Source organism: Poromitra crassiceps, assembly GCF_964638095.1.
Source record: "Poromitra crassiceps genome assembly, chromosome: 2".
Taxonomy (NCBI): Eukaryota; Metazoa; Chordata; class Actinopteri; order Beryciformes; family Melamphaidae; genus Poromitra; species Poromitra crassiceps.
Window position 1 is genome coordinate 22,217,685 of NC_139624.1, and position 13,576 is coordinate 22,231,260.

General features: G+C 43.7%; 1 protein-coding gene across 1 annotated transcript in view; it reads right to left on the reverse strand.

Annotated features, from left to right (window-relative positions):
- The window catches only part of LOC310798947 (basic helix-loop-helix ARNT-like protein 2), a gene marked incomplete at both ends in the record, with an annotated part of 32,683 nt that overhangs the window by 14,478 nt on the left and 4,629 nt on the right, over nt 1-13,576 (reverse strand). Inside the window, 5 exons of the mRNA XM_083661502.1 lie at nt 913-1,005; nt 3,217-3,299; nt 3,456-3,613; nt 4,944-4,985; nt 5,222-5,333. Of these exons, the coding sequence (XP_083517628.1) occupies nt 913-1,005; nt 3,217-3,299; nt 3,456-3,613; nt 4,944-4,985; nt 5,222-5,333 (488 nt within the window). The remainder of the gene's footprint in view (nt 1-912; nt 1,006-3,216; nt 3,300-3,455; nt 3,614-4,943; nt 4,986-5,221; nt 5,334-13,576) is intronic.

Consider the following 13,576-nt stretch of genomic DNA (forward strand, 5'->3'; position numbering starts at 1 on the left):
CTGGTTCAATCAGAACTGAGTTTAGTGTGAATGAAAAACTCTTTGTACATCAGCACGGCTTACAGTAACGTTATCCGAACTGCAAATGTGGGAGCTTTGAATTGAAACAGCGAGGGAATTCAGGTCAACCTAAATTGCTGCAGCCTGTCTCCAGTCAGGGTTTAGTGACAGGACCCCCATCCCACATGTTCCCCCGCTGACCTGGGATCAGCGTCTCTCCTGCTCTCTGTCCCTGTCTGCGTTCCTACTGTCTGCCTCAATGTAGGAGAGAAGCTGTGAAGAATGTAAAGCACGTGTGTGTTTCCCCCGTCTGGCTGCCAAGAACTAAAACCTGGCTTAGAAAAACAATCCATGAATGCTGCAGGAGTGGCAGTGCTCCAAAAACACTTTTAAAATAGCAAGACCTGACCTCAATTACACCAGGGACTTTATTGGTGGCATCCTCCTGGCTGTTATCAGAGCATCACTGAAGATGTTTCATGTTGGGGGGGTTTTCCAACTGTCGCCCAGAAATGTGCGGCCTGATCACAAACTATGAAATGCAGATTACGTGTTGTAGATGTAAATAATTAGCCTAGTCGTTATAACCATCCTGAGGATGCGACGTCACATTCTGTTTGGCTCCACATACGTATTCAGTCTGGATTTCCAGCCGCACTCATCGATTTCCTGAATCTACAATGTAACCGGACCAATCAGGGACTGTTTCGTAGTTGATGATATGACCGGGCCAACCAGTAATGACTTATCCCAAAGCAACGAGTGGAGGGTAAACGCAAGTAAACACAGTTTACTTGCGTTCGGGGTGTGGAACTGCAACACACCCTGCTGAAGTTTATTAAGTGTGTGGTGTGGAACTGCAACACACCCTGCTGAAGTTTATTAAGTGTGTGATGTGGAACTGCAACACACCCTGCTGAAGTTGAGGATCTTGGAGACGGACTCTGAGATGAACAGGATTTTCGCCCGGTCACAACTCACAACTAACAGGAAACCGTCCGCAGCCTGGGTGATAGATAGGTAGATAGATACATTAGATTAGATAGATAGATAGATAGATAGATAGATAGATAGATAGATAGATAGATAGATAGATAGATAGATAGATACATAGATACATAGATACATAGATAGATACATACAGTAGATAAATAGATTAAAGAATTGCAAGTGATAAAACAACAGTGATAAAACACTTATGACAAAAAACCAGAGAAGGAAGATAAATTGTCTATATCAGTTATATTGAGTTAATGATATGGTGCCTTCAAATAGCTAGAACTCGTCGTGAACTTGTCGTGAACATCGTACGATGTACACGACATCGTAAATTCGGAGCTGTCAGAAAATGTCCACTGACTGGGGTGTTCATGGACTCATGTCCTAAACACAGTAAACACGACCCAAATTTTAAGGCAGCATTTCCTTTTTAAGCTTTATGAATTTACAGGCCAAACAATAAAAAAAAAACACTACTAACAACTTTTTCTTACTAAAAGGTGTTTCTTACATTGGATAACTGTCACTCAACTGATAGTGTGTATACTGTGTTAGCATGGAGCTACTATCACTCAACATAGTAAATGCTAAAGTGTTAGCATGGTGCTACTATCACTCATCAACATAGTTTGGGCTAAAGTGTTAGCACTGTAGCTAATCATCTCCTAGGAACACTTTCTTTTTGTGACTATTTTCTTATCAGCTACTATGGACGTCACAAAATTTGGTCACTTTGTGCAAGGGACTCAATCTAGACTAGAGACACAGGGTAAAGGATATAGTTTGTTTGTTTGTTTGTTTGTTTTGGGGGGGGGAGACATATATGGCCCCTATCGTTGCATCGGCGCTGTTTCTAGGCCGAGCGCCTGGCGCAGCGCAAATCAGTGGGCGTGGACCAGCGCACTTGATATCTTGGTCTTGGCGCTAGACGCAGCCTCAACCATTACAACCACGCCTTTTAAGCGTAAAATTATGCACCGTCAGTTCATTGGATAAGTGCAATAAATGAATCGCATGCTTGCCTTTTAAGCTCCATTCCAGTGGTCCAACAAAACCAGACGAAAGCCAAGCGCTCTGTCCCCCCCCCTCCCTTCATCCAGTCTGTCTGTCTCCATATTATAGGATATTATTCCATATTATTATGCTTCTCAAACCAATCTAACTGCAGTTTAAATACTGCAAGCATGTAAATACGCTACACTATAGCAAGATCAAAGTGAAAAGAATGTTCTAAATGCATCAGCTAGAAAAATATAGCCTATCCCTATATGATGAGATTCATTTTATATTGGTGAAAGTTTGTCCAGAAAGATATCGTTTTCTCTCCCCTGCTGCAGGTAGAATGATGCACATAAATATACCCTACATTATGTAAAGTCATTGCATAAATGTGTTTTTATTGTAAAACTAAATGTGAAGTAGGGCCAAGTTATTGGAGCGGACATCACAATATAGCACATGACAGAAGCGCGTTCCGCTGTCACTTATCTAAATCACGTTAAATCCACAAAGGGTATATATAGGCTCAAGAGGACATATATGATTCACATAGGGTGGTGTTTCATTTCGATGTTTTATTTGGTCCAATATTGAAATGTTCTACAATTGCAGGTTGTCTTACCATTACACATTATTTTAGATCTACCTTTTATATCTATTTCGGCTCATTTGGTTGCTATTTAGTAGCGAAATGGAGGACCCAATTGCATGCTGGGACATTCACAGGCAGTAAACTTACAACTGCTATTTCCTATGGGAAGCTGGGTGCTGCTATGTGTTGTGTCTGTCTGAGCGAGGGAGTCAGAGAGAGAGAGAGAAGGGTGACAGAGAAGAGGCAGAAGAGCACTGGCGCACTGAATAGGCCTGGTTTCAGAGAGAGACAGAGAAGGGTGACAGGGGAGAGGCAGAAGAGCACTCCTTGACACTGGCGCACTGAATAGGCCTGCTTTTCAAAGGCGCAAAGCGCTAAATGTACGCCAGGTCGGAAGATATCAGTAGGCCGGTATTTAGCGCCGACACGCCCACTTTGGCCCATTCTGGGACTGCGCCACGCCCATTCGGCCTAAAGCGCATTTGGCAGCGTAAAGCCATATTGATATCGTCCCAAAACAGGCGCAAGGCACGTTTTTTTGCGTTTAAGGCCCGTTTTAGCGCCGAAGGCCTGTGGGAGAATAGGGACCATAGTAACTAAGGGGCCATTTATGAGCGCAGGCCTACCCTGAGTAAAAGGTGCTTGAGGTCTTCGTCAGGCAGGATGGAAGGCTTGTAGGTGGTATCGGTGAAGGCGCTGCTTGTACCTGCTGAGAAGAACACAGGGGGAAACACTATTAGTTGAAATACAATTTAAAAAATGACATTTGATTGAAAGTTTATTGGAGCTTTGTTGATCAGAACCGCATCATGCTTCCCACAGAATTGTATGTGTATTGTATTGTCGGTATGTCGGTAATATTGACCTTTGAGGGTTTTCAGGTGTTGCACAGCCTTCCGCAACACGGTGAGTTTGTCAGCTTTTCGAGCCATGGGCTTACAGGCAGGGATCATGGTGGACAGCTCATCGATGAGGGTGTTCATTTTATCCCTCCGCCGTTTCTCAATGTGGCGATGAGGCTCCCTGTTGGTGCAGTCAGTCAGCCATCAGACAGTCTATAGGCCATGGCTGACCAATGTTGGTGCAGTCAGTCAGCCATCAGACAGTCTATATAGGCCATGGCTGACCAATGTTGGTGCAGTCAGTCAGCCATCAGACAGTCTATAGGCCATGGCTGACCAATGTTGGTGCAGTCAGTCAGCCATCAGACAGTCTATATAGGCCATGGCTGACCAATGTCTTCACAAACGTCAATCACTTTTATGACTTTTGGAACGTAAATGGGTTTTTTTTATGTGATTTTTAGAAAACGCTTCAAAAGGCATAAAAGTGATTAACGTCCGTGAAGATTATCCTGCTGAACCCAAATTCGCGCTCCCATGTTAACCACAAAACCCCATAGACTTTCCCCCTGACGAACCAACATGGTGGCGATTTCTGGTTAAGCCTACAAAAATACGTCATGCCTGTGGTCACTCTATAGGCCTACCTCAAGATCTTCAAATCATCTTTCTATCCAAAACACTTGGAAAAAAGTTAATCATTCAATAACTAGAAAATGCAGACGATCCAGTCAGGGGAAGTGTTACTATTTTGTCAACCATCAAGTTAAACTACCCATGATCCACTAAAGCAGTGGTTCTCAACATGGGGTCTGGGGACCACGAGGGGGCCCCAGCAGATTCTATCAATCAATCAATCAATCAATCAATCAATCAATCAATCAATCAATCAATCAATCACAACTTTATTCCAGACTCAAGATTGATCAATTATTGCTAAACTTCAGCATTGTTTCATCTACAAGCAGTTAACAATGTTAGAGAATGTAGAAGAATGATTGTTTTCATCATAGTTTTTCTCTACCTACCTAGTCATGTAATTCTGGACAAAATCATATATCTGACAGTAAAACATATTCTCAGATGAGTCCAAGAGACAATAATAACCATTTATATATCTGTCTGTCTGTCTGTCTGTCTGTCTGTCTGTCTGTCTGTCTGTCTGTCTGTCTGTCTGTCTGTCTGTCTGTGGACAGATTTTGCAAACATGATAGCATCAAAACCCTGCAAATGTTCGAAAATTGGCATGATCCGAGCAAGGGGGCCACATTGGCCTGGCAAATTTCCGCCCCTGGCCCACAATAATTTTAAGTTGCGGCTGGTGTGAGCCCATCGCAAGATGGTCTCTAGTTCAAATTGTGTCCATCCCATTTTTGAACAAAACTCTTCAAACATGGAGACCAAACAGAACCACAGTGGCATTTCAACAGATCTATAGATGTAATGTCATCTCTAGACGCTGCATGGCTTTTAAGACTCAGGTATTAGCAATAGCAAGTGAATAAACCAACCTGAAGCATTTCATTTTGACATGCTGATCCTCAGATCCAGATCTGAGAAGAAGAAAATTGAAACGAAAACTAAATTCAATTATCTTACAAAAAACAATGAATAAAGTGTGTATGCAAAGTTATACCTGCTGACGTCGTCGTCCATTTCGAAGTCGACACTGAGCCTGCAAAATCAAGTGGACACGTTAGGAACTTACCTCGCTGGATGGGCTATGTAATAATAACACTCTTATTTCGCATTAACATATTTACTCCAAAGAGAAAAACAGTTGTCTTACTGTACAGAGGCGTCTGACCTCTCCTCCACATCCCCCTTGCGTTTCCTCGGCAGGTCTACAGATGGCAGCGAGGAGGCAGCTTGGCTCGGCCCCTCTTCAGCTGCTGTGGCATCTGGAAGACCATGAAACATCTAACATGAGACCAACATGAAAGACACTGGAGACGCTCCGTCAATAACTCACTGTGAATGAAGGAATACAACTTTCACCAATCATCACGGAACAAAGCAGCCGAAAAACATGTTGTATTAGCCTACTGTAGCATAGATGTCTGACTGGGTCCTTTACAAGTGTGCAAATATTTGAAGCCAAATCGAGTTTTAGTTTAGTTTACTTCAGTTCAGTTGAGTAAAGTTCAGTTTAGCTTAGTTTAGTTCACTAGTTCCAACATGGGCTAACAGAAATATGTGAAATACTCATGACAATTTTATCTATAGATTTGGACACAACTTTTCCAGAATTACATTGCACAGATTTAAATATGTTCAGTATATACAGTATACAGTATATATATAAATATATATATATATATAATTGTATATATATATATATATATATAAGACGCTGTCGGAGTGAGAACGTGTAGATTAAATTATGTGACTATTTCACAAAATGCCGTGACAGTTGATGTTACTTCGGTTGAGTTCAAGCAGGCATCATGGCTCCTGTATCACATTACAAGCTTGTCTGTGAAGCTAAGCAAGTCTGACTGTGGTTACTTAGTCCTTGGATGGGAGACCATCTGGTGCTGGAAGTGGTGTTGCAGGACCAACACCAGGTGCTCTTCACTGAGCACGTCTGGTCTCATAAATAATATTATAAATAATAACAGGCCTTCCTTCCATCATGGTCACCTAATCATCTCTCCATATCTAATTGGCTCTTTCACTCCTCTATTCTCTAGCGTGAGAGCTGATGTGTGGCATCCTGACAACAAACAAAAGGAAGAAACGCATAGAAACAAATGAACAGAAACACTGTTGCACATGGCTTGCATAGCAACATCTCAACAACAACCAAGCACAACCCAGAGGGAAACAGTGAAGCAACAACCGACCAGCAACCAAGCAGCGAAACTGTCAAGTCAGGGAAATAAAAAGCAGTGTTGCAACTGATGGTGCAGATGAAAACCCCGCAGGCGGCTATGTAACCATCGCCCAAGTCGGCACGTGTTTACGATGTTTGCCGAAGAGTTGAGCAGTTGAACATTCCACCACGTCTGTCAGGTGCTGGCAGTGACGCAGCGTGGATGGATTGATGGATGGGTCTTTTTATAACATATTATTATAGTGGGATGGGCAATGCTATGAAGTCGCAAAATAGATTTGATTTACTAGTTTGTTTTCAATTGAAAGAAATGAAAAGGTCTTGACTGTATAGCGATTTCATGGGGTGCAAAGCAGTTTCAGGCTTTGCTAATCATAAAGGAGCCTAAAATATTTTGATCAGTGTATTTTTATCAGGTTATCTTCAGTTCGTTTTCAGGCCCTTTTTATGTGTTTCAAGTCAAGATTTCCTTCTGTTTTCCATCATATTTATGTGCAACTTGAAGGGATTCGTTCCAAAGTCATTTCTAGAGTCATTTTGCTACTATACCTGATAAAGCCTGATAAAACCGCAGATGACTCTGTCCTCCAAAAAGCACTACTCATCTGTTCGCCAAGCTCTGCAGACGACTGCAGCAGTGACCCGTAATGTGTTTTTGCTTCAGAAACCACTTTAGCAGGAGTGGAGGATTTTAAGTGGTTGATATATATCTCAGTCAGGAATTAAACGCTTTGATGCTACTGTAAAAAGGCCACTCTGGCCTGTGGGGAAAATATTTCGGGGTACTCTCATTTTTATTTTTTTGTCTTTGTATCTTTGTTCTTGAGTTTCCCCCCCCCCCAAAATAATAAATAAATAAAAATAAAGATTTCAAATATCTAGGCACGGCCATGCTCCATACTGATCCGTTTCTAGGAAATCTTTACTGGCACTGGCTGACGTTTGCCATTGAAGGGCGCCAAACCTCCTCCAGCTGTGTTCCAATGTTGTCACTTTTAAAGGCACGTGCCAGTAAATGGGCTTTGGGCTACAGAGTAACCTAAATAATGATGTCACCGTGACCTACTTCTCTCACAGGACTCCCCCGCTGTGTCACCCATTGAAGAAAAGAAATAAAATGACCAGCAAGTGAAGAATCGCTTTTCAACGTGACTGCTGACCGTGACTGACCCATATCCTCCTGTTGCCCAGCTGCATTTCCAAAGAGGAGACAAACCGCTGGATAATGATGCTGGTCTATGACGGCTTTCCTCTGCTAGCTCCACAATGTTGTGAATGGACTGCATTTATATATGTTGTGAATGGCAGGTGACAGCATCTATGATGGCTTTTCTCTGCTAGCTCCACAATGTTGTGAATGGCAGGTGACAGTATCTATGATGGCTTTTCTCTGAGGGGGTTCCCCCTCAATCCCCATTAGATGAATGGTTGATGAATTGTTAAACTTCTGCATTATTTAATTTACAAGAAGTTAACACAATCAGAGAATGTAGATTGTAGAAGAATGACTGATTTGTTTCTCTGTTATCTCTCTATAAAGACAACGATAGAATTCTGGATCAAAATCCGAACAAAGACTATTGTCCGAGAGACGTCTACAGTACGTCCTACGTCTGAGAGACATTTCATCAAATGGGGGTCTGTGGCTCTAATTTATGTGCTAAATGAGGGTCCCTTGGTATGAAAAAGGTTGATAATCACCGTTACGAAGCGGCCTAGGGGACCCAGGGTCATAACAATCACTGCTCTAAAATCACCTTTATGTTTGTTTTCAACTTTTGTACAATGGTATTATGGATGAAGAGAGATTTAAAGAGTGCCATGTAAGGAAAAGGAAAACCTAGAAGTCTGAGAAGTATTTAAAAACAAAAACAAACACACACAAAACTGCGGCGGCAACAACAACAACAACAACAACAACAACAACAACATTAAAACAGATGATGGGAAATCATGTCAGAAATGAGGTCTTAATATCGCTATAACAGCTCCTCTCCTCTCCTCTCCTCTCCTCTCTCTAGTAACTGCGGTCACAGCACACGTGCGGCTGCGTCACTTTCACCTTCTCCATTCAGCGTAGGAGGTAATTGCGCGGCAGAAACTTTAACGCTATTGACATCCATTTTTTGTATCCCTTCAGGGAGTTTAGTGGGTCATCAGTGACGCACAAGTGAAACGTGGGAGTGATCATTTCTCTCTCTCTCGTGCTGGCTCTCCCTCCCGCCACAGCTCTCCCCCACTGACGTTTCCTCTTCCTTAAACGCCACAAAACCTCCTCCTCCTCTGCAGCACCTGTGTGTGTTGCTTCCGGCTGCCCCGGGCGGCTGTGTGCTGTTGAGAGCACGTGCAACATTCATATTGTGAGTCACGCCCAGGTCAAATCCCTTCGGCCCGGGCATGAGCAGACTGCTGATGAGCTGCCCGCGGGGCTGCAGGGCACCACATCACATCCGGGGGGAGGGGGGGTTTGAAATGCCTAATGGCAGACCGCTATGGCATTTTAACGTTGAATAGCTCGATATCCTCAATTCAATCCTTCCTAGTCAAAAAAGAACATTTCAATGACATTCTTCCAAGAACAAATGACATCACTTTTGCCATTCATGTGTATGGGCGGGGTTTCTCATCATATACAACTCAGTTGCAGATATCTGCAATGTGAATTGTGGATATCTGCAACTGAATTATGACTAGTTGTAATTCCAGGTTGAGATATCTAGATTTTGATTCTGACTAGTCATAATTCGGGTGAAGATATCTTTAATTCCGTAGAAGGAATCTCCTGCGCTTCAACCCCTCCACAGAGGGAGGTCGGTGCTCTCAGAACAGGACAAAACAATGTAAACAGGTCAATGGGCCACTTCCAAAAGGACTAACCCAATGAGTGAGCTGGAGCACACGAAGTCACTTAAATAAATTTAATAAAGGTACAAAACTGACGTTTCGACGCGCACTGCGTCTTCTTCAGAGTCAAACCACGCAGTGCGCGTCGAAACGTCAGTTTTGTACCTTTATTAAATTTATTTAAGTGACTTCGTGTGCTCCAGCTCACTCATTGGGTTAGTCCTTTTGGAAGTGGCCCATTGACCTGTTTATATCTTTAATTCCCCTCAGATATCTACATTGTCATTTTTAGATAATCTTAAATTAAAGGGATAGTTCTGGGTTTTGGAACTCTAGCCCTATTTGCTAATTCACAATGATGATATTGATTGGTAGATTCCTTTTTCAGCACAATCCATGCTGTTCCTCATACTAGCTCCAGATAGTTAGCCACAAACCAGTACAAGGTCTGGGGTCACTGCACGCTCCTGTCTGTTGCAAGCTGACTGAGGGTGCTTTCTCACTGGGAACTATTGCTTTCGTTCCGTTCTGTTCTGCACTCCAGAACGATTACCCCCCCTCCCCTCTCCCCCGCTGGTCAGCTTTCACATTACAGCATTTCTTCCACGCTCGGAAACGGAACAGAGTGCACTTGCATCATCAACTATGCCTGGAGTTTATTGTCGCCCGTTTGTTGTCTATGTGGTTCGGAACGGTTGGCTTTCACTCTCGCATGTGTTCCGTGCCCGGGGCACGCCAACGCGCTCCCCGGACCACCTTATCAAGTGGATCCTGTCACGGTTCCCCGTTGCGCACCCGGGCGCAGAACGGAACGGTACGCAACGTTCACACTCGTCAAATGTTCCCGAAACCGGGGTCAATTTGGGGACAAGTGTGCTCGGGAACGGTACCGGGGCGCCAGTGTGAAAGCACCCTGAGGCTCACTGAAATGTACTTTGTGTGCACTGTGGAGGACATTTCAGTGAGCCTCAGTCAGCTTGCACAGACAGGAGCGTGACCCCATTGACCTTGTATTGTGGCTAACTATCTGGAGCTAGTATGAGCAACAGCATGGATTGTGATGAGAAAGGAATCTTCCAATCAACGTCATCATTGTTTAAGTAGCAAATGGGGCTAGAGTTCCAAAAACTCACAACTATCCCTTTAAGTTTTAATTAGTCAGAGAATGATATCTTGAACTGGAATTATAGTCAACATGACATCATGTAGACATGTCAAACTGGAATAGCAACTAGTCATGATTCATATTGCAGATATCTGGAACTGAATTGTAGACATCTGTAATGAGATCCCCCATACACATGAATGGCAAAAGTGACATCATTAGTCCTAGGAAGAACGTCACTGTGGATATCTCAAATGTGTTTTTTGACTAGGGATGTCATGTTAATTCAAACTTGGCTATTAAATGTGAAAGGTTCTTGCCATAGAAGGCCGTCAGCCACGAGAAGCCGTTTGGAGCTCAGGGCAGGAGTGGAAGGCAGGAGTATGACCTCCAGCCTCTGCTTTGTTCTCTTGCACTCCACCCTCCTTCAGCCATGTACTGCTGTTTGATTTGCAGCGCCACATCTCTCCATGTGAAAACATCATCAAGATGGAACAGGAACATGAGCTGTTCCACCTCCACATTTCCTCCTTTTGAAATTCCACAAAAGCACAAACGAGCGCTGCAGCTACCGTATATGTCTAGATGCTTCCTGATCCTATTTCAGAAACGTCAACATGAACTCTGTGTTTTGGAAAGTGACGGTCTTCTGTAAAATAGCTATGAAATGAATGGCAGCAGCTGACAGTATCGGTTAGGCTTGATCATTTATTGATTAATGAAGTTCTGGGGCCGTGGAGACCCGGGTTCAATTCCCGGCAGCGGTACCTCTGGCTTTTGGCCAGACGCTCCTACAGACACAATTGGCCGTGTCTGCGGGTGAAAAGCCTGTAGGGTATGAGTCCTGGTCGCTGCACTAGTGCCTCCTCTGTCGGTCGGGGGGCACTTGTTCGGCCGGGGAGGGGAACTGGACTAGTCTACAACTCTCTCCAGATCAGCAGAGGGGGTGGAGCAACACAATGGGAGAGCGGGGGGAATTGGCCAAGTACAATTGGGGAGAAAATGGAAGAAGGTCACAGTGACCTTGAACTTTGACCACCAAAATCTAATCACTTCATCCTTGCGTCCAAGTCGACATTTGAGTCAAATTGGAAGACATTCCGTCAAGGCGTTCCTGATATATCGCGTTAATGAACTTGGAATGGCGTTCGTGAGGTCACAGTGACCTTGACCTTTGATCACCAAAGTCTAATCACTTCATGCTTGCGTCCAAGTCGACGTTTGAGGCAAATCTGATGAAATTCCGTCAAGGCGTTCCTCAGATATCACGTTAATGAACATCGGACGGACGGACGGACGGACAGATGGACGGACGGACGGGTGGACAACCCGAATCCATAATGCCTCCGGCCTGGCCATCGCCTGCGGAGGCATAAAAATAATTGGGACTTTGTATCCAAACTGCAATATTTCATCCAATGCAGTGACAGCTAGAGCAAAGATTTGGATGCAGTTTGGGTTTCAGGTTTGCAACTCTTTTGCAAATCAACCCCCAGTTTCCAGGTGCAGTTGTGGTTCCACACCTGTAAACCTGTCTGGATATGATAGAGGGTTCTCCTGACCACAGATTACAGTATAGCCTACAGCTATAAAACTCTCAAAACACACCAAGAAACACAAGAGCACCAGAGCCATGTAGACAAGCACAGGCTGTCTCCTCTTCTGGATCGGCTATTCATCCAATCGGTCATCAATTGGTCAAGGTAGAAGGCATCAACTTTCCATAGAGAGTAAGTAGGCCAATCTCCCACAAACACCCACATCTCCTTTTAATCAAACACGTCACACACTGAGTGCTTGTCTCGGCCTTCAGGTGAGCACTGCTGCTTCAAGGCTGACGCATCCAGCAACATGTGGGCTGAGAGAGAGAGAGCATATGTTTATCTCTGAGAGAGAGAGAGAGAGAGAGAGAAAGAGAGGGAGGGAGAGAGAGAGAGCACTGAGTGGGCTCCCTTTTCTTGACATGTCATGAAGAACCCAAGGCTGTTCTCAAAGCCACAATTTCACCAGAGATACCAATGTGTCAATGTGACCCTGTTCAGGGGACAAAAGGCATGTGCATACGTGTAAAAGTACAGTGGTCGATTCCCTGCCTACCAACATGAGGGTCGTAGGTTCGAGCCGCCGTGTTACCCCCGGCTTGGTCGAGCGCCACACAGCCACAATTGGCCGTGTCTGCGGGCGGGAAGCCGTATTAAGGGTATGTCTCCTGGTTGCTGCACTAGCGCCTCCTCTGGTCGTTCGGGAGGGGGCAGGGGGCACATGTATCGGAGGAAGCATGTGCTAGTCTACAGTGTTGGGGGTAACTCATTACAAAAGTAACATATTACATGTAATATATTACTTTTAGCAGTAACTCAGTAATATAACTTATTACTTATAGGATTTCAGTAATATTATACCAGTTACTTTGTCAAGTAACTCAAGTTACAAATTTAGTTTCTTTTAATCAAAGCACATATTTAAATAATGATACACTAATTTCCTAATCAAACTGTGTGTTTTTATGCTAATAACCATTATAGATGACATTAACAAAGGAAAAGAATAACATTTCGAATTTTGGATTGTTACACTGACTTCAAGGCGGTTGAAATTATTTTTCGGGATGTTCCGGCGTGGCAATGTCATTCTGCTACTGCTGTTGTTTTGGTAAAAGTAATGCAAAAGTAGTGTAATACAGTAAGTAACAAGTTACTCTACACAGACAGTAATATTGTAAAGTAACTTATTACTTTCAAATGAAAGTAACTAGTAATATGTACTATATTACATTTTGAAAGTAACTTGCCCAACACTGCTAGTCTACAAGTCTCCCCAGATCGGCAGAGGGGGTGCAGCAAGGACCGGGACAGCAGAGGGAATTGGCCAAGTACACTTGGGGAGAAAATGGGAGAAAAATCAGAAAAATAAAATCTTGATTTAAAAAAAAAAACGTCATGTGACTTCTGTGCATTCAGGGGGGATATTCGACAGAGGCAAAGTAAATGAAGGATATTGCCTAGAGGGGTGGAGTTTCTAACTACGGTAGGCCATAAAGCAACATGAAAGTTTGAAAATGAGATTTCTCCCTCTTTGTTAGTCTTCAGGTCAGTGACTTGCTGCAGGTCACTAGCACTTTCTGTGTCACTAGCAGCAGTGGAACAGAGTGATCTGATCCACCTGACATGTTTATGTAGTCCTGTTAAAGCAGAACTCTTTCTCTGTGCTCACTTTGGGAGAGCCACCAAGAGTTCTGTGCTTCCAGCTGATCTGCAGGCATGCATAGCAGACGAGGCGTGCCACAGCTACTGTAACCTAACAGTACACTGTGTTCTAGGCTATTTCTGGCTGATTGACCTGCAATCAACATCTTGTGC